We start from the raw sequence: 20406 nt of genomic DNA on the forward strand, positions 1-20406 counted from the left end.
TCTGTTTAGTCGATGCTAAAGAAAATTCATCCTCTTAAGTAAAAATTCCCTTTTTTTTTTCCTAGTTCTGATTGGATCACTTAAAGGATTCGAAATGTGTATTTGTGTGTGAGGCAAATGTTTGGTTTTCTTTGAGCAGATCTAACTACTAAATGCATTGCAGGCCTCACTGGTTTTCTAAGAAAATACTCTAAATAACCTGCAATGGTTATATTAACTATAAAGAACTCTAGTTTCATTTTAAACCAGTTGATTTATATTTTAATTTGCGCATCCTTTTCCCTAAACCTCTTACCACGCATTTACCCATCTTATCCCCAGCAAAATTATCTGTACCCTGAAATTCCATCTTGCATATGGCTATATAATAGGGGGTGCGCTGTACTATCAGCAAGTTAATGTTGTGTCCCTGTCCCTACCCCACACATCATTTAGTAAGCACCATATTTTTTTATATATATATTTTTTTTTTTTTTGAGCATTGGTTATCCCATTCTCTGCATCCTAGATTGCCAAAAATAGGTTTGTCTCCAACTATCTAAACCCAGGAAGATTTATATAGGTGAATCCAGGTATGCAGTCCTATTCCTGGCACACTAAACTTAATAGGCACAAGTCTGTGGTAATCTTGTTCCAGTAGTGTTAAGATGCATTATAATGTCCCTAAATATCTGGCAAACAGGAGGGATGATTTGAAATGCCAGACTTTCTAATGTAGGAAGAAAGCCCTGCATGCTTATCACTGTGATCTCTTCAGGTGACTAAATGCCTTACACCTCTTCCTTACTGTAGATTTCTACCTTTTTTATTAAAAGCTATTGGGGAGGATAACTTGAGAAAGGGCCTTTTGGGAAACAAGTGCTTGCTGTCCATTTTCTTTCATTCCTAATTGGCTAATTGCTGGCCATGTTGGCAGCTTGTCAGTCGTGGAATAATTAACAATATTAAATGAGAACTGTCACTTCCCAGGATTTTAATATGAAGTTTACTTTCCCTGTACTAAAGAAATGTTTGAGGTCAGTAAATATGCTGGGTTATTAAAGTGCATTTCAAATTTAAGGCCAAAGTAGCCAAACTGGAAGCATGGAGACTGTTTCCAGTTTTGCTATTTTAGCCTTAAAGTTTAAATTCACTTTGCATTTTCACTTGTTTAACTCTTTAAATGTAGACATTTTACAGAGAACAGTGGTCCATTTTACTTCCTCCCAATCATAGTTCTAAGCTCTGCCCTCTGTACCTTGTAGTCTGAATTGTAGAAGTGCACTTTCTCCTTCTCCACTCAATGCGGTGAATGCACTGGCTGTAACTGTACTGTACTAATGTCTGTTGCAAACATATTTATTCTAAAGTCAAAAGAAAACAGAGGATCCCATGAGCGGGAAAGAAAATAGGTTATCACATGCTATAGGCCATTTTCCCTTTTTATTTAATGGTGTAATATCTAGAGAAGTGACAGTTCCCCTTTAAAATCTGTTGCAATGTGGTGGTTAGTCAGTGGGCAGTATCGTCTCAAATGACCCTTTCTCAAAGTTGAAATTTGTTTCAGTGGAGGAACAATTCTGAATTGGTTGGGGGAAATGCAAATCTAGTTACTGTAGCTGCTTGGTGGAAGGAGGATGGCATTTGACTCCTGTACTTTACCGCCTCGGTGTTGCCTGTCTGCGCCGGCCAATGTTGCAATGTAAGCAATACTGTTTGATGCACTGCCACCCTCTATTGTCTGTCCAGTGTTTAGAATCTCCAGTGGGGAAGAGGAAAAGAAGCATGACTGTTAGTACTTCTCAGGACCCATCTTTCTCAGGATTAAACCAGGTCTGAAAACTCTCCTATTCCAAACTCCATCTTTTTATCCTTTTGGTTTCCCTTTTATTCCCGCTATTGTTTTATTCTTAATATCCCTTCTTCAGTCAGTATAGGCCTTGCACAAGAACCTCTTATGTTGGCATTATTCAGACATACTTGGCAAACATGTAACATTACTTCTAGTTTTTGCTTATTGAATGTAGAATGTTTGCAATGTTTTTTTATTTATTTATTTTAAATTTTCTAAATGTATACAATTTTTTTATGTAAAAGCGCATGCCTCAGAGCGAAGAAAACAACTTTTTTTATATCCATGCTAGGATTGTAACATAGCACATACAAGAGGTATGTGTCAGGAACCCATGGTTTGTTTAGATGTCAATGCAGTGTTTTTAAACACTAAGAGTAGTCTTTTCATATTCAGAGATTGTATGTTACTCTAAGGACTATTTGAAATCATACAAATTTTGTTGTATTGGAATGTTTAACCCCTTAAGGACCAAACTTCTGTAATAAAAGGGAATCATGACATGTCACACATGTCATGTGTCCTTAAGGGGTTAAGGCTGGCAGTCAGCATGAAGAGCTTAAGACTTGGGGGCGGGGCCTGACTGTCATGGAGGAGAGATGTGTATTGCATGAGCTCCTCTCCTAGGCCAGCTTGAATTGAAGTTCTCAACCTCATTCTGCCTCAAAGGGAACAGTTTACGCGATTTTAAACTACTCCTGACCCTCTTGAGACCTACTGTGGGGTGTGAGAAACTGCGAGGAGCACAACTGCTACATGAATCTAAGCATGCGGCCTGAGGTGCACCAGACAGGGTAGACTGCCGATCTCTCGGCCCAGAGCTGCTTGAGGGCAAACCAACATTGCACGGGAACCCCGTTACCCCCCCCCCCCCCCCCGAACCGGTGGGGGAGATCCCGGTCCACCCCTGGGAGGCTACGCAGACATAGCGGGAGCTGGAGGTAAAGCAATGGCTGCCGCTACACCCTGCAGCGACACAACCAAAATGGCGGATGCAGAGTGGGCCCCCGACAACACAGCAGACAACTCTGACCTTTCGTCCAAGCTGGACAGGCTACTCAATGATTTCTGGCACAAACTGGAGAGAAGGCAGCTCCAACCTGTCCAGAGCCACCCGGGCGACCAATCTCTGCACACATCAACCGCAATCATATAACAGAAGACCACAGCCATGACACCGCATCGAGCCCTAACATGGCGGCGGAGCGGGAAGCATGCCTAATTGAGACGCACAACCACCCATCCCCAAAAGGGTAAAAGCCTACATCGGAGCCTCCCTCTAAAGCCAGCAATGATACCAGAGGTAGAGGCTCTATCCTGGATCATACACAGTGCCTCCCACAAGCACAGGAACAAACAGCAGCACAAACCCATGGTGAAAGACCCAGCTTGGAAGGCGCGCAAGCAGCAAAGGCCTTTGAAATTACCAGCAGCACAGAGGTGGGAACTGAAAAGGAGCAAACCACAGCCCTACATCGAGCCCAACAAGCACTGGAGAGCCTTGATCCGGGACACTGAAACACACTGCCTCTTACTGGGCAATCAAAACCTGGCGTACACCAGCATCGACAGGGACTTTACTCTGCTGAAGCGAGGCATAGGGTAAATGAGGTCTATGGTGTGGTAGTTGCAGAGGGTCCTCTTGGCCTTACTTAGCTAACTGTAGAAATACACTCCTGTTCCTCAAAAAAAAAAAAAAAAAAAAAAACAGCCCTCAAGTCGGGGAGCCTCTAACTATCTCTGCTCCATTTACTTGCTCTTGCTAACTTACACTGTTACACCATATAGCACCCAGGGGTAATTACTACACACAGTATATTTTAAGCCAAACAGATCTTAGGATCCATCGCTTGTATTTTCACTATATACAGCCTGACCTAATATATATTTAGCCAAGCTCATTCGCGTTGAAGCCTCACTGTTAATGTTAACACTATACTGACCACCCAGCTTGCATGTCAACCCTATAATGGACAATGATATCCTGAATGACACAACTGACATGCAAGCACACTTAGATGAGGTTCTAGAGACACACTGTTAAATGCCAGATTCACACTCACGATGAGCCTTAAACTGTACCTAACCTGTGATATTGTAGATTAGACCTGTCGATAGTCTATACAAGGCAGATTTCCCATTTAGGCACAATTAAGACCAACTGTGATACTGCATTTAGCATGGTGTAATATGCTTCAGCTATCTTGCCTTAACAACCCAAAATGATAGAAAAAAATATTGATGTCTCTTGGTATATTAACTCCTTAAAAATGTGCATGAAAGACAGGACAGCTCACATGATAATTACTATGTCTCCCTTAACGTGTTTTAACCTATGTCTAACAACATATTGGCACCAACACATTCCACAAGCATATTGGCTTAGCTGTTAAACTGTTTCTTATAAACGGAGCAGCGGACTAGACCTGTAATGTGGGCCACTAGCTACCACTCCCAGTTGCCAATCGACTAACCATATCTACATATCTACATATAAGTGTGTCAATTACTATGTCTTTTTTTTTTTTATGCTAGTTATTTTAGCTAAATCTCAATCTGTTGGAATAACTGTTTAGTTAAGCATGCAAATTATACAAAAATGTGCGAATTGTCACACCACTGTTTAATCTATGTGAATCCTGGGATACGCCGTTGTGGCGCTTGTTGATATGTCTGTAACCCCCCGCACAACAAAAATAAAGAATAAAAAGAAAAGAAAAGCTTAAGACTTCATCTGCAAGATCTGCTTATTACACTTCCTGGCTCTCATACCAATGAACTGGTATGTCTGCATACACTAATGCCTGACATGACTGCTGTGTAGTCCTGTGTGTATTAACAGAAGAGGAGTACACCTCTAGACTGGGATAGTTTTCCTCTCCTAATCACGATTTTGACAAAATTAAAACAAACTTTTAAAAAAGCCAGAACTGTCTCTTAGCAGGAAGAGCTTATGGTACCTAGAGGTCCATTTGCACTAAACCTATTAAGGATGTGCTCTTTAGCAGCAAATTTATAGAATGTACTCAGTTTTGCCAATTTACTCTTGAGCCATTAGCCGGTGGAGTGTTGTAACCAGCTCAATCATTCTACAGCCACCTAAGGCAATATAATGTAAATTGTCAGCACATTTAATGGTCACCTTGCCATTGTTCCCAATAGCTTAAACAGAATTCACATTGATGTATCTGCTAACTGGAGAGTCCAAGAATCCTGATTTGTGATCCTACTCTAGTCAGGTGTTCTTATGTACATCATGGAGGAGGCTTGTCATGTTTGAGCAAGTGTCTGTAAGCAAGGGCAAATTTATTCATGGGAAGGTAGCAAGATGCTTCTGAAGGGTCTGTTTTTTCAGATGTGTAAAAATTATAACCATTCCTAAAGCAACAAAGTGTATAGTTTTTCTTTTATCGCTGTGCAAGAATACTGTTCAAAAAGACTCCTTGCTCCATAACTACAGGAAGCTGTGCTTGGATTTAACTTTGGGTGTCCATTGCTATGCAGGTAATGGTGCATAGCAATATTGCCTTTTTGCAAGATTTTTAGTTGCATTGATTTCCTCACACTACTGCCCTTTGTGGGAATGTTTAATGGGATATGTAAACTCTAAATAGCTTTTCACCGGGACATCTCTATAGTCAAATGTGCTAAATATCTTCTTTTTAAGGTGGCAGGTAACTTCAGTTTTCTTTAACCCCTTAAGGACCAAAGTTCTGGAATAAAAGGGAATCATGACATGTCATGTGTCATTAAGGGGCTAAATCATTATACACTCATAATGTAGCCCATTTGCACAATTAAGGTCCACAATATAGCTTCCTTGTGTAGAAGTTTATGTAAGAGCAGTACATTTTCTGGGGGGTGGAGTCAGCATTTGAACTGAAAAGACGTACTGTGAGTGAACTCCAGTTTACAGCTTTCCAAAAGCCTAATGACATATCGGCCACCACGTCTATTAAATATGATGCCTACTATCATGGGAAGGTGTTCCAAGAAGCTGCAGGTTCCCCATGTATGGGGACTCTGGCCTGCGCAGACATGCCCCTAACTGTGCCATGGAGGGATCTTTGCAGGAGCAGCTGTTGAATGCACCAGACAACTTCTCCTAATTGCATCTATACCACCCTTCCTTAGCTGAGGAGGACAGAACTCCCTCTTGAGGACATCAAGGCTCTTGGGGAATTGTAGAAACTACTAGTGACTGAGATGGGGAAGGTCTGGAAGGAAGTACACAAACTCTGAGGCAATGTGACAGCAGTGGAGTACCTTAGTAGTTTCAGTGTGTGGTACAGATTAACGCCTTAGCTGGCCTTCAGGGGATTTGTGAGACTATGCAGGCCAGAATGACGGCCTTTGGAAGATGGCAGTCGCCACAAACCTATTAAGATCCAAGGTGTTCCTGACTCTCTCTGTGGCAAAGTTTCCAGCTTATAGCAACCGTTTATTCATGACCGTGCTGTTGAGCAAGTCTACTGCCGCTATTTTGGTTGATGGGCTCTTTAAAGTCTCCAACTCATCTGGAAAGAACAAGGGTTCTTATGATCGCCTAGCTGTTCCGCATGAGGTGGTTAGCCATAATGAAAGTTGCTAAATGACACTGATATAACTTTGAGGGCAAGGTTTTTTTCCTCCTCTGGACCTTTTTCGAGCAACCCTGAGATGGAGGGTCTCTGTCACCGGGCTACTCGGTCAAAGGAATCTTCTGTCTTTGGGGATTCCTAGGTCCCTGATAGACATTATTGGAGTGGTGCTGCTGTCTCTACTCAATTCTACCATTTAAGAGTAAAATCCCTTCTGTTTATGCAGCCCGCTCCACACCTTCCCTCTCTGTGATTTACAATCTGCGTTTGGGTATGAAGGTTTCATTTTTAATCAAATGTTTACTTTAAGGTTTTGTTTCAGGCTCTGTAAATTGAACTCTAATCACACACGGCTTCTGCAGGGTCTAGAATGTTATTAACCATGCAGTAGATACATCTTTATATTAAACAGAATGTGAAATAAGGAAGTGTAAATCTTACATCTTTTTGTAGGAAATGTTTAGGAAGGCTGTGTATGTTACATGTAGGGAGGTGTGATTAGGGCTCCCTAAACAAAAAACAAGCCAATTGACTACTCAATGGCACACAATTGAGCAGTTAGACTGCAGGCTAATGATCTCTACAGTTTTGCTACATTAAGCTAATATTGTCTTGGTGCCTATAGTATCACTTTTATTTACTGTGTGCATTAGACATCATGCAAAAAAAATCTGCAATTCTTTTTTATTTTGGTTGATGCTCAATCCAATGTTGAGTGAAGAAATGGAACACTCAAAGCGTCATAACATCACAGATAACTGATAATTTATGCTTATGAACGCCTGGCTTTCTGGCATTAAAAGCAGAGACTTTAGATAAGTCAAACTGTTCAATCACTATTTGAGTACTTACAATGTTTAGTGGGTGCAGGGCAGAGCACATCTGGCACCATAGCGAGATGTAGTTGTTATGGTGCCTGACATGTTCCCTTCACTTACATATGTGCATCTTTTTAATATAATTTTATATTAAAGTAGCTTTTAAATTGGTAACTGCTAATTTGAGGCATTAAAAGCTTTGGGTGTGTTCAGTTTGACATTCTGATTAATTTTCCAAAACTTGGCAATTAATGAACAACACTAATTTTTGCCAGGTGCAACAATCCTAAAGTGAACTGAATTGACTTTTGCTTATTTTGTGTGTATGAGTAATGTGAGTTTTATGGAAATTAATAGGTTAACGTTAAAGAAATTATGTAACTAAAATTTTGGTTCACTTTGGGTAAACTTGTATTATAGCTGAGATTCATTTTGTAGAAGAGGCATTTTGAAATCTACATACCTACTGTTGTCAAATGCGGTTTGTATTTGTCTAATCCTTGTTCATTTCTTCTAAAGTTATTCCTTATAGACTTTGGTTTGGCCAAAAAGTACAGAGACAACAGGACAAGACAACACATACCTTACAGAGAAGACAAAAATTTAACTGGGACTGCCCGCTACGCTAGTATCAATGCTCACCTAGGAATTGAACAAAGGTAAAATGGCAGTTTAACCTCGTGACTAAATGAGAAAACTGTAAGGATCTGAGTGAACACAAACAGACGTTTACTTGGAGACTTTTTCCAGTTCACCTATTTTGCCCTTAAATGTTAAATTCTTTGTTTCAAAAGTTCTCCCTTTAGTGAATAAAGCGGTTGATCTCTGAGGAGCTAGGTTGTTTAACATGATCCCTTTTGAACTTTTAAGAACCTTGGATCAGTGATTCTTGAAATTTCCACCTCCTCCATCCTCACTAGCTTGCTAAAATTGGTTCCATTTCTAAGGTGTTGGGTTTTTCCCAGAATAGTAGAAATAAGGCATCTCAATATATTTTTCCTAGTAAGGCTTGTTTTCCTTTGGTGGTGGTTTTTATTTTTCTCGTTATGAGTCATGGCACAGTTAAAAAGTGCTCCAAATATCAAGTCACCAAGAATTATTTTGGTTATGAAGTCACTCAAATGCAAACGTTATATTAAACTACACTTGGACACTGAATAATTTGTGGTGTTTTCCTTGAGTTGTGTCCACATCATCAGCTGTGGGGTTTTACCTTCTACACAAACCACATTACAAAGATTGCAGAGTGCTTCTAGAGTAATAGTCTGATTGTCCTTTTAATAGGAAACCCCCCATTCCTAGACATACCATTCCATGTCCATGCTTATTCCTTTCCTAGGATGCAGTTTAAGTATACACAATTGTAATGGCATCTGAATGACTTTGTATTTTTTATTCCTTTTCTTTTTTTCTTAGTCGCCGTGATGATATGGAGTCATTGGGGTATGTGCTTATGTACTTCAACAGAACCAGCCTTCCTTGGCAAGGATTAAAGGTAGGTCATACTCTCATACACCATTTCCTTCCCTCATTTTGCGTAAATCTTGGCCTAAATGCATTCTATAGGATACCTGAACTGATTCACTCTGCATCAAAGGGCTCTTTAAAAAAACAAGTAGTCACACCATAGTTTTCTGAAGTCTTGTATGTTTTCTGGCAGTTTTTTTTTTTTTTTTTTTGGAGGGTTTATGGTGCTTGGCTTTTACTCGTACAGATAATCTGAACACTAAAGTGTTAGGAATGCAAACCTGTCCTGCGTGTGCAATTAAAAAAAAAAAAAGGTTTTCCTCCCCAGCTCAGACTTCGTTGACTCTGCTTATATCTCCACCTTCCACACTGTCATGGAGGAAGCATGGCTTACTCCTCGCTTGGACCAATCCACCGGCGCATGCATGTCCAAGCTTCCCTGTAGGAAAGGATTCAATCTAGGCTTTCCTATGGGGGCTTTCATGTCGCATGAACGTTTTACTCGGTTAGTGCCATTGAAGTGGTTCTAGTGAGAGGTAGCATTAACCCTGCAATGTTAAAGGGACACTATATACTCCCTAGAACCACTTAATGTCTGGTGTCTATAGCCTTTCCCTGCAGGCTTTTCAGAGAAAAGGCAGTATTTGCCACTAGAAGTGTTATTAGGCACCAGTGTAGTCACTCAGACTGCCACTAAAGGTGCTTCCTATAGTTAATGCAGCACTGGCAATAAAACTCTGCATGGTGACTTAAAAGGACTGGGCCCACTGCATCCAGTCCACCTAATACAGATGAATTGGCCTTGGTGACTGAATTAGTCCTTTCAATGAGTTAGAGAATTTGTCTTCTGCTTTATTTTGAGAAATACAAATTGATGTTCTGAATATTAAACTTTTGTTTGTACAGCCTTGCGGACCTTATGTCAGATCTTTGCAATTAAGTATGTCATGTAATTTGCCTGCTCACTTGTCACCCATGTGTATGGGTCTCCTTAGTCTTCTTAAAATCTGTCTGGCATGCAGTCTGGACAGATACGAATATCAACTTAAAACATTCCTCCTCCTCTTTCTTTTTATCTACCTCACAGTTGCTGCGATTCACTTTATACTTCATGCTCATATTAACCTATGCAACATGATGCTATCTGAGTGAGTATCCAGGTTTGGTCACCATATTGGCATTCCTAGGGTTTGTTCTACCTTGGACAGCTAGAGTCCTCATAGATTTAGTTGGCATCCAAACACAAAAATTAATTTAAGTATTTGCAAATATAACTTTTGTGTTGGATTGTAAAAGATGTTTGTCTATATTTTATTGTATAGGTGATGTTAAATCTGGTTATGCCTTCTAATGCAGATACTATTTAGTAGATTGTTGCCAATTATGGATTAGTAGGTTTGCTTAAATGTTGCTGCTCAGGATTTCATTCATTTGAAAATTCTTCTAGGCTAATCCGCTTTTGTAACATTGGATCATGCAGGGTGGAAATAATCTATACGGTTCCAACTTTTGAACATTTCCTAACTTAAGTTGTATGCTAAGACCATAATTAATGGTAATTTGCAAAGGAATCCTGGAGCCTGTGGGAAGAAAATCAACTTGCTTATCCCTCTGTCCTGTTGCCTCTTTCCAACTACTAGCATCTTTGTGTCTCTCTGGACATGCTACAATGCCCTCATCACTTCTGTGTTCTCACGTGCTTGAATACAAGGGACTTGGGAACAACCAGTGGTTTCAGCATCTAGATTTTAAAGTAATTGTCTGCATGTGTACAGTGATTACAATTGTATCTTGTGTCAGAGCTCCTGTACATATACGGAGTACCCCCTCCAGGTCAACTTCCTTGCTACTACCACGGGACTCTGGAACACTTCAGACCCAGCCTCCAAAGCTTGGCTGGAGTCTCTTAGGATCTCTTCCACCAGACCAGGCTTCCATGATTATAGTTCAGGAGACCTCTCCTGTAAAGCAGTGGCTTTCGCTTTTCCCTCCACACACAATGCAGGGATTAGAATGACCTCTATTACACAGCTACTTATACACCTCAATGTTGACTACCTGCATGGGGTCTTCCGTACAATGCTATTGTTCCTCCCCAGCGCAGCTGTCTGGGCACTTATTTAAATTATCCCCAGCTTACACAATTTGCTTCATGCTGTGCCCTTAAAGTTTTAGAGGCACAGCACACAATTTGTCTGCCAGAGCACACTTTCTCTCTGCTGGACGCCCACACAACATATCCCTGGTGAGCTAGTCACCCAGCGCCCTGCTCGGGGAATCAATGGTCCTGGTTTTTCAAAAGGGGTTTCTGGACCTCTGGAAAAGGGAATGTTCTTAAATCTCCAGTATCCTCCTTGCCTCACCTCCATTTGGAGTTTGTGGGGACCAATACCTTCCTAAAGGTTTACTTGTCCTCTGCACAGTCTCTATCCGAGGAACAGTTCAAGATTTGTTTCAGGGTATCTCCTGGTCAGGCGCTCTGTGTAAAACGAGTCCTGAAGTCTGGCTAGGAAACACAGTAGGCATCCAGGGTCCTATCCCATAGACCCTTTTAGGAGCTTTTGGGACCAACAGTCTGTGGGCAGGTGGCTTGCTTTCAAGCCTCTCCAAAAGTCTGTGTTGCAGATCTGTTGCTTATGTAGATGCCTACGACCTCCGCTTATAAGAATGTGCGTGTTTGTGTGCTAATATGCTTTTTCTAGTTATAAGTTAATGTCCTTTTTTTTTTTTTTTTTTTTTTTTATCAAGCTTGATAATGCATTGACTTTGATTTCAGCTTCTTTTTTAAAAACTCAACATCAAAGTAGACTTAATTTGACTAGTGGCATTGTCATTTCGGGAGCTTTCATGGAGATAAGCACTTTATGAAAACTTGTCAGTGCAATTCCTATTTAATCAGCAGCTAAGACACGATGCCATAATATGTTAGAAATATTTATGCTTCTTTTGCTGCATCTTGCCGTTTTGGTAGAAAGAGGGTTTCGTTCTGGCATTGTGCAACAATGCCTTTCATATCTTTTATCATGCTAACGGTTCTCTAGCAGTAAATCACTCAAGATCATCAATGTTTCATGTGTAGTCATATGTGATGCAGCTCCTGGCAGATGGTTCTGTCTCATCCTCAGCAAATTATGCTGTAAAGAATCAAATCTGTTTTGCCACAGGCTTTCTTTGGCTGCTTGAGCTACTTATTGCCAGTAAAAACCAGACCTACTATTGCTGACCTTTTTTCACATGTAGAAAAGGTTTCCAAAATATTGTACTTTGGGGAAACTGTATAAACTTGTTTGATTTTATTTACTTTGTCCTCCGGTTTAATCTGGTATTGCACAACATTTTCATATTGTGTACCACATGTTCCGCAGGCAGCAACAAAGAAGCAAAAATACGAAAAGATCAGTGAAAAGAAGATGTCTACTCCTGTTGAGGTGTTGTGTAAGGTAGGTAAAAATCCACTCTAATTTATGGCCGAGAATCAAGGAGTTTTCTTCAAATGGTACACATTTATATATACCCAAACACTCTGCATGTGTCAAATCCCCAACATTCTTTTGTTTTCTATGTGTATGCAACTTTTACATTTATTTTCTTTATAAAGTGACAAAAAATTCCTTAGTGCTTTACAATGGGTGGACTAACAGACATGTATTTGTAACCAGACGAGTTGGATACACAGGATCAGAGGGATTGAGGGCCCTGTTCAATGAGATTTCATGCTGGAGGGAGTGGGGTATAGTGACACAACAGGTAAGGATAGGGTAGAAAAGTAGGTTGCTAGGATAGTGTTTATTGAGGGCTTAGTGTTTTATTTTGATCATTGCAGGAGAGGAATCTGGGTGCGGAAATGGAAAGCTTTTCAGTTTAATTGATATGCTTTCCTGAAGTTTTTTCAAAGATTTTTATTTTTTTTGAATGAGGGGAGATTGGGTGAAAAGTCTCAGAGGGGAAGGGTGTACGAGCATAGGGGCCTAGATGGGACAGATTTTTGTATTAGTGAGGATAAGTAGATTGGAGCAGCATTGTGTAAAGATTTGTAAGCAAGTATCAGGATCTTAAATTGAGTCCTATATCTTATGGGAAGCAAATGTAGGGACTGCCAAAAAAAAGCAGGTGCGGGCGGATAAGAAGTTGAACCTCGCCGCCGCTTTTATTATAGATTGTAATTGGGCAAGTTGGGAAGGCTTAAGACCACTGAGAACCGGATTGCAGTAGTCAAGGTGAGGACGCGGCATGGACGAGCACCTTTGCTATATCAGTCGTTGAATAGGGTCGGGTGCATACAATATTTTTGAGACGGAAGCGGCAGGATTTGGCGATTGATTTTACATGAGGGGTGAAGGATTTATTTTTGTTTTTTGCCTTACTGCTAAGTATATTGTCTGGGAGAGATTTTTTTTTCCCCCACTCACTAAATCTGCTGATTACAGCACTATAGCGGTGGTCTAAAAGTCTACAAATACATATCCTGACCCAGTTAAAGGAATATGGGTTGACATAACTCATGTAGTGTTCCATTCTAATATCAATAGCCATTATCTTGTACAATAAGTTCAGTATAGTGCAGAATCAACATCGCTTTGTATAACATGAAGAGCTGCTTTAATGATATTGAGACTTAAAAATCACTTGCATTGTCACACTTTTTTATTTTCTTTTATAGGGGTTTCCTGCAGAATTTGCAATGTATCTAAATTACTGCCGTGGTTTACGCTTTGAAGAGGCGCCAGACTACATGTATCTGCGACAACTCTTTCGAATTCTCTTCAGGTTGGTATACATCTAATAATGGGGTTATTTGTATTGTCACTTTGAGACTTGATCATTAAATGCCTTCTTAGAAGAGGTGACGCTTTTGACGGCCTGTGCTACATGTAATCTCTCTAAGCTATATATGGTACATTCATGTAATGTAAACAAAATCTTTACATCTACCATATTACAGCTTCTTCGTATCATATGTTGTGGTTAACATGCATGATTAAGATATGTGGAAAACGGATTAATGGTTAAGCACTAATGAAGTTTGTTGGAAAGGATGCGTGAGCAGCAAAATAACCAAGCAAGGTCTCTCTTCTCTGCTATGTTAAAATTAATAATGTCAAGAAAGGAAGTTTCGTCTCAACAGTGTGGGGAAGATAGTGATCCAATAGTGCAGTATGTTCTGGTATATGGATTAGCAAAATGAGAGCTAATGCACTTGCATTCTCTGTAGCTAAAATTCTCTGTTGCTCTTGTTAATTTGCTTCAGCTGTACAATCCCCGTTTGTGGATGTAATTCTTATGGCATAAATCCTCAACCAGATCTGGAATGAGAACACAAACCGAGAAATATATGTTGTGTGGTGTAGTAGGTTCTTAAGTAGGTGTCCATAAATGATTGATATAATCCTGTGTTAATGAGCCTTTTCTGGCTCTGCTGTGAAGGCATGATGTGTGACAAGCCCCGTTCTAGGAAGTAGTTCTTGCAGATGTATATGTAACAAAAGCATACATACACATATAATGCACCAGTTAAAATAAACTCCGTTTTAGTGTGTTTGAATATTTGAAATGCTGAGATCACTAGATAGTTTTTTTTTTTTTTTTTTTTTTTTTAATCTACATATTTGCAAGAGTAGAGTCCTACTTGCATATTTTAGAACAATGAGGTAGTTTAGGCTTGGCTTCTATCTCAAAGTATGATTCCAGTAGGAAGTGACAAAATACAATGGAGAGCCCAGATAAGGCTAAAATAAACCTTTTATGAACGGATTCAAACAAAGTACACTAGCACATTTCACCTCTTGGTCAGGCTATTTTGGAGATGTGTTTAAGGTTTTCAGGTTGTGGCTTGTTTTTTGTTCTGTTGTGACTGGCTTATTTTGAAATGACCGATTTTATATACATATTGCACTTCTCTTCTAGAACCTTGAACCACCAGTATGACTACACATTTGATTGGACGATGTTAAAGCAGAAGGCAGCCCAGCAAGCGGCCTCCTCCAGTGGGCAGGGCCAGCAAGCCCAAACCCCCACAGGCAAGCAAACTGACAAATCCAAGAGTAACATGAAAGGTTAGTAGCAAACAACCAAGTGACGTTGCAGTAAAGACTTTTAGGGGGCAAAAAGTTAAACCAATTTGGATATTAATTAAGAGTGTTAGATCAAGGAGGTGGCTAGAAATAATTGGCATAAAAAAAGTAAAAATAAAATAAAAATTGGTATACAAAGACGTCCTTGGAAAATTTGACTACTAACTTTAAATTCAGAATTCCTTACATGTATATTTACAATACATCTTTTGGGATATTGGGTCATCTTAACTGCATCTTTCTCATGCATTAACTCCCTCTTTCAAATCCGGGATACCAGTTTCGGTGGTGTGAATGTGGAATCTTTTCTCAGTTCCCATTCCTGGACCTAACACTTGAAGGTTTATGTGGGACTCGGTCTTCCTCTCTTAACTAAGCTCTTCCTGTTTCTGTTTGCTGTGTGATCTGCAACTTATTGCAGATCATTTTAGCATCAGAATGCTATGGTTGTGGTGGTGTGGCATTGATTTTCTTTCTACTCTGCAATATCTGGTAAATTGTGACTATTGTAACAGTCCACCTATAGAATACATCTTTAAAAGACAAATATGGTACTTGTGAGTGTTAATTGAAGAGCTCATTGTAATGGCTTTTTGTTCGTTCAGCCATCTATGAATTGGTGACTGGGTATAAAAATTTTAGCAACTTAATAGTCACAATTTCCCACTTCAAATCTTTTTGACAACTTTTTTTTCTGATCAGTAATGAGTTTTTTCATTTGACTGAATATGAGCTTTCTAGACTCTACAATTGTTTTGTTGTGTGTACATTGTGTGCCTCTTTTCCTCCCCTCCCCCCTTTTCATTTTTATTTTTTTTGTCTCCTGTGTTTTTAAACCCCCCCGATGGAAGACCAAGTTATCCACTCCCATTCTCAAAACGCCCTTCAGTATTGTCTTTTCATTTTTGTAGCAAGTTGAGGATCCTAGCTAGCCTGGAACACCTTGTTAAACATGTCGCTGTCCACAGGTCTGCCACTCTCCAGATGAACCTCAGTGGATGTATCTTCGCAATGGGAGGATGTGGAAATCTGACCAGGGCTGGGGATAATGCAAACTGGTCAGCAGGTGAAGGGGCAAATGCCAATCACCAAGGATTCAGAGGGGGCATTAAATAGTCTAAAATTAAACACTTTCATTAATTGCCATCCTCAAAAGCCGAATATATGGGACTCTCTCTAAACTGCTGGCACTATAAATAATCCACTTGTTTGTACATGATTGCTCTAGTTTAAAAAATTTTTAGAGCACTTTTTTGGCACAATCTGTGATGTCAATTTGTAAGTGTTGGAGATCTATGAATGCAAGTTTTATTGGCATGCTTGTCAGTTTGTAGTTCTTCACTTTAGAATAGCTGTCCAACTGGCCACTTGTGACCGTCCTGTTCGTAGATATTGGTCTCAAATCATGTAATTTCTTGCCGAGGAAATTTCAGTGAACAGCTCTACAATGACAGGTGTTTCATGTCTATTATATGAAGCCAGTCTCTGAAGGAACACTCTTCATCAACCGGTCTCAACAAAGCCTAGTTTTGGCGGGGTCTATTCCTTGATCTTTTGCCTGAAAAAATAGTGATAGGACTCCTGAATAGGGTATAGTTTTCTGCTACTTGTTTAAGTGGCTCTGTCACCTAAAATGTACCCTTCTCATATTGTTATTGGTATTCTTTCAGTATCTGTTCTATTCTTTTTCTGATCTATTTCCCTTTAAAAATATAAAACAAAAAGTAGACCCTACTTTTCGCTTTTGTTTTAATTTCCTTCACGTCACAATCTTGACAACGGGTGAAGCTTGCCTTGTCTCTTGATCCATCCGTTGTCAAGATTGTCATTGTAAGAAAAATGCATACAAGACCAAAGTAAGGGCAACTTTGCCTTGTTTAAAAGAGAAATAGACCAGAAATTTAAAAACCAATTTTAAAAGCCGAAGAAGAAACAATGAGAGAGACTAGTTTGTTTTTACTTAGAGCCGTTTTAAAAGTGGCTCTGTCAACTCAAATACTTGCATTGACTGCATTGGATTTTAACTGAAATTCCTACTCTCCAGATTTTGTAAGACAAACTAGGAACAACTTTTTTGTTCATATTTTTCTCTACACTTGACAAACAGGCGAAGCTACCTCATGCTTTGTCAAGCACTCTGCCATAATGACAACTGTGATAGAAATAAAGCATTGTCTAATGCTTCCCGATGGAAGCTCTGTACTGCTGCTTGAACAGTCATTCAGTCCGCATGAACCAGGAAGATCATCTTGCCTGCCAAGTAGTGTTCCCAAATTGGTCCAAGTCGGTGTGTAAGTGCCTAGTTGAGTTCCTCTTGCAATCGTCAAATTTGTGAGTTGGACATGGGAGACATGTTAACCACCTAAAGAACTTCCGCAAACTGACATGCTTTAGAGTGTCTCTATAAAGCAAGTTGAAGCACTCTAGGAGGCATTGTTCTGGTTTTCTCTTCTTGACTGACCATATGGAATGTGTATTGCGGTATCTTGGCTACCATGTTTGGCACTTGCGTGCAGAAGCTTAACGATTGCGTTCCTTGCATTGATACGATGCTAATGAATATATTTTTCCTCACATTTGATTGCTTCCATGCAATTGGTTACTACTGACTCCACTTTGTTTATTTGTTCTGTACACCATGTATCTATGCTTTATTAAAAAAAATCAAAATCAAAATGACAATGTAAAGCAGTGGCAGTGTTTTGGATAGGGAATGATTATCTTCCACCCTTTTACATTTGTTTTGCTAAACTTGGTGTTTACCTTTTAAAGCTCAAATGACTCACCATGGCTTTTGAAGTTTGGTAAATGGACATGGAGATCCCTGCCATAAATTGAGGCCCCTTTCCATGTGGTCTTCTGCTGAACCAACAGTGCTGTTATTCCAGATTTGTGCCCATACACACAAATGTACTTCCATTCATACCTGGAAACACGGTACACGGTTTTCCTTTTAAAGAATGGGTGACCAGATCCAATTCATGGATTCTAAAGCTGCATTAATCACACAATTTTTAGATCCCTGTCTAGTGAGATGTACATGTTTTTGTGCTCTGATCCCAATTGACCATCCATATACATTGGAGATATTAAACTAGTATGTTGCACTGCTATACATGGCAGTTAATTTAGTTTTAAATATACATGTGGAGGAAAAGTTAAAATTAGCAGTTTGACTACAATTTATATATTTGCAGATTGACACCAGTTCAGATTGTGTTCAAATCCGTAAGTGGAGTTTACCAAACTTCATTGTCATTTTTATTTTATTTGGATTGGCATTCTTAACCATTATTGGCAAAGTGACAGACATACCTCCCCTTTATCATTGTAGGGTAAAAGGGCAGCAGTCACTCTGCGCATCTAAAATGCTTTGGATTCCCCACAGTCAGTCAAAAATAAACACTTATTTTTTTTATCTTTGCTCAATCAGTCTTTCTATTTTTGAAAAACCATGTAACTTGTTAAATGGTTTTTAGATTCTTTTTACTGAATAGTTTGTTTTGATGTTTGACTGTCTTTGTCTTGGATCTGCATGCTTTCGGAATGCCAATTTGAAAGCTTGTGTCCATGGCACATGCTCAGTTTATCATTCCGTTCTTATAGTGCATTGTTTCTCTGTGGTTTCTAGTTTTGGAAAATCTTGTATAGCTGCCTTTTATGGCTGTGAGCATGTTATTTGTTACTAGACCATAGTAATATGTAAGATAGGCAGTGTGCTGTATAGTTAAACTACATGCTTGGTAAGCATTGTATGTAAATTCCCTGCACAAAAATGTGTGAATGTTTATTAGAAAAACAGGGAAACGTGTTTAGTTATTTTCCTAGTGCTAAAGCCCCTTTGTACTTGTCAAAATAGTTTTTTTTTTTTTTTTTTTTTATCAATAGAATAGCTATGATTCTCATGTTACTTTCCAAAGACGAGTAAGGCAAGTGGCAGGAAGCAATATCCATTCAGTAACTTTTCCTATCTGTCAAGATTAATAAGGAAGATTGGTTCTGGATGTCTTGTATTTTTGTTCGTTGGTGTACTTTTTCAACAGTCCAGTAACTTTGAGAAAAGATTTCGCATTAACTTGGAGGACATATTTTGTAAGGTATCACCTCATCAATTCCATGTTACTACCCCCTTCCTTTAACACCATTTTGCTTTTTTTTCTGTCTTTTTTTCATGTCAACCTGTGTCACTCTCAATTCTGAAACATGCCTCCTTTATCTTTATTTTTTTCAACAGGATTTTGAAAACTCGAGGAGCAGACATTGAACATTCTGGCACATGCTGGACCAGCCACTCCCCTAAAACATAGATTGTTAGTTCATATGTCCACTTGCCAGTTGTCGTGGGAGACAATTACAACAGAACTTAATTTCAGTCTAAACTGGCTACCAGAGGCGTCCACCGTGCTGACTTGTAGCCGCTGTTAATAATTGTGAATATCACGAAGATTAGTGAAACATGGTGTCCAGTTTTCTATTGCATTTTTTTCTTCTCTCCCTCCCCAAAGGAGGGACTGCTGGTTATGGTTTATTCAACAGAGTGGTGGAAGAAATTGTGCGTATGCCAATTTTTTATTCCTCCCCCATCCTATGGTTAACTTCTTGAACCTTTCACTGCTTAAAACCTCTCCTACTTCAGAAGAAAAGGCATGAACTGGTTTCCTACAGACTGTTGTGATGACCCTTGTATAAAAGATACTACCATGTTTCATTTTTTTTTTCTTATCACTCTTTTTATTGTACACTTAAAACATTCTTAACCTTTTCATTGTAGGAGTCATCTAGAGTATGTGCTGCAGTCACTCCTTCAATGAATGAGTTAATAGATATTAATGTCATACTTTTTTCTTTTTTTGCCACCTTTTATGGTTATTATGGTGACCACATGGTTCCAGATTATTAGGACTCCTGGCGTTGCAGCTCATGTTTTCTGTGTAGACTTGTTTCTGACGTTTTGTGTAATATATCCATAATAGTCTATGCCCAATCTTTATAATCTGGAAACCATTCAACCCCCTTATATAACCAAAGATTGCAGTTTTAGGTGAACCATAAAACTGATTCCTATGTTTTTAAAAAAAGAGACCACCTCAACAGTGCAAACATAAGACACAATTTAGCAGATGCTAGTCTCTAGTAAACTGAACTTTTTTTTTTGTTGTAAAAAAAAAAACTGCAGCGTAATTATCACAAATCTAGTTAACATCTATCAAATAAAGCTTGTCTAAATGGCTTAGGATATGTAATCACTGTAAACATGATCTGGGATATCTTTTTGTTTTTATTTTGAACAATTTTTGTTTGTTTACAAGTTCATTAAAAATCTAAAACTGATTAACATTTGTACATTTTAATTTTTCTTAGCCCTTAGCCCTCATCCCAGATAATTTTAAAGAAGCTAAGTTGTTTTATTGTTTAAAAATGGTGGCAGGGTCTTTTCAGTTTATTTTGGTTTTTCTCCTCCCCCCCTCCCCCCACCCCACATGTTTGTCCTTGAAAGCTGTGAAGCTATAATGGAAATTATAATATAGCTTTTTTAAACTTCATTTTCATCATCTGCATCCTGATGTAGTGAAACAATCTTTTAATGGTTTGAAACTTACCTGGGTCAGCCAGCCCTTTTTAATTTCATCCAAATTAAA

The 20406-nt window shown here is 39.2% G+C and overlaps 1 protein-coding gene across 4 annotated transcripts in view; it reads left to right on the top strand.

The window, feature by feature from the left end:
• Positions 1 to 20098, top strand: part of CSNK1A1 (casein kinase 1 alpha 1) — a 38657-nt gene extending 18559 nt beyond the window's left edge. Inside the window, exons 5-11 of one of the 4 annotated variants that reach the window (XM_063447340.1) lie at positions 1729 to 1812; positions 7749 to 7888; positions 8646 to 8724; positions 12062 to 12136; positions 13357 to 13463; positions 14601 to 14749; positions 19002 to 20098. In XM_063447340.1, coding sequence (XP_063303410.1) covers positions 1729 to 1812; positions 7749 to 7888; positions 8646 to 8724; positions 12062 to 12136; positions 13357 to 13463; positions 14601 to 14749; positions 19002 to 19009 — 642 coding nt within the window. In that variant the 3' untranslated portion in view covers positions 19010 to 20098. Of the gene's footprint in view, positions 1 to 1728; positions 1813 to 7748; positions 7889 to 8645; positions 8725 to 12061; positions 12137 to 13356; positions 13464 to 14600; positions 14755 to 19001 lie in introns of those variants that run through there. The other 3 variants (XM_063447342.1, XM_063447341.1, XM_063447343.1) reach the window with 3 other exon arrangements.
• Positions 20099 to 20406: the final 308 nt, after the last annotated feature.

Source organism: Pelobates fuscus, chromosome 3 (assembly GCF_036172605.1).
Source record: "Pelobates fuscus isolate aPelFus1 chromosome 3, aPelFus1.pri, whole genome shotgun sequence".
Classification (NCBI taxonomy): Eukaryota; Metazoa; Chordata; class Amphibia; order Anura; family Pelobatidae; genus Pelobates; species Pelobates fuscus.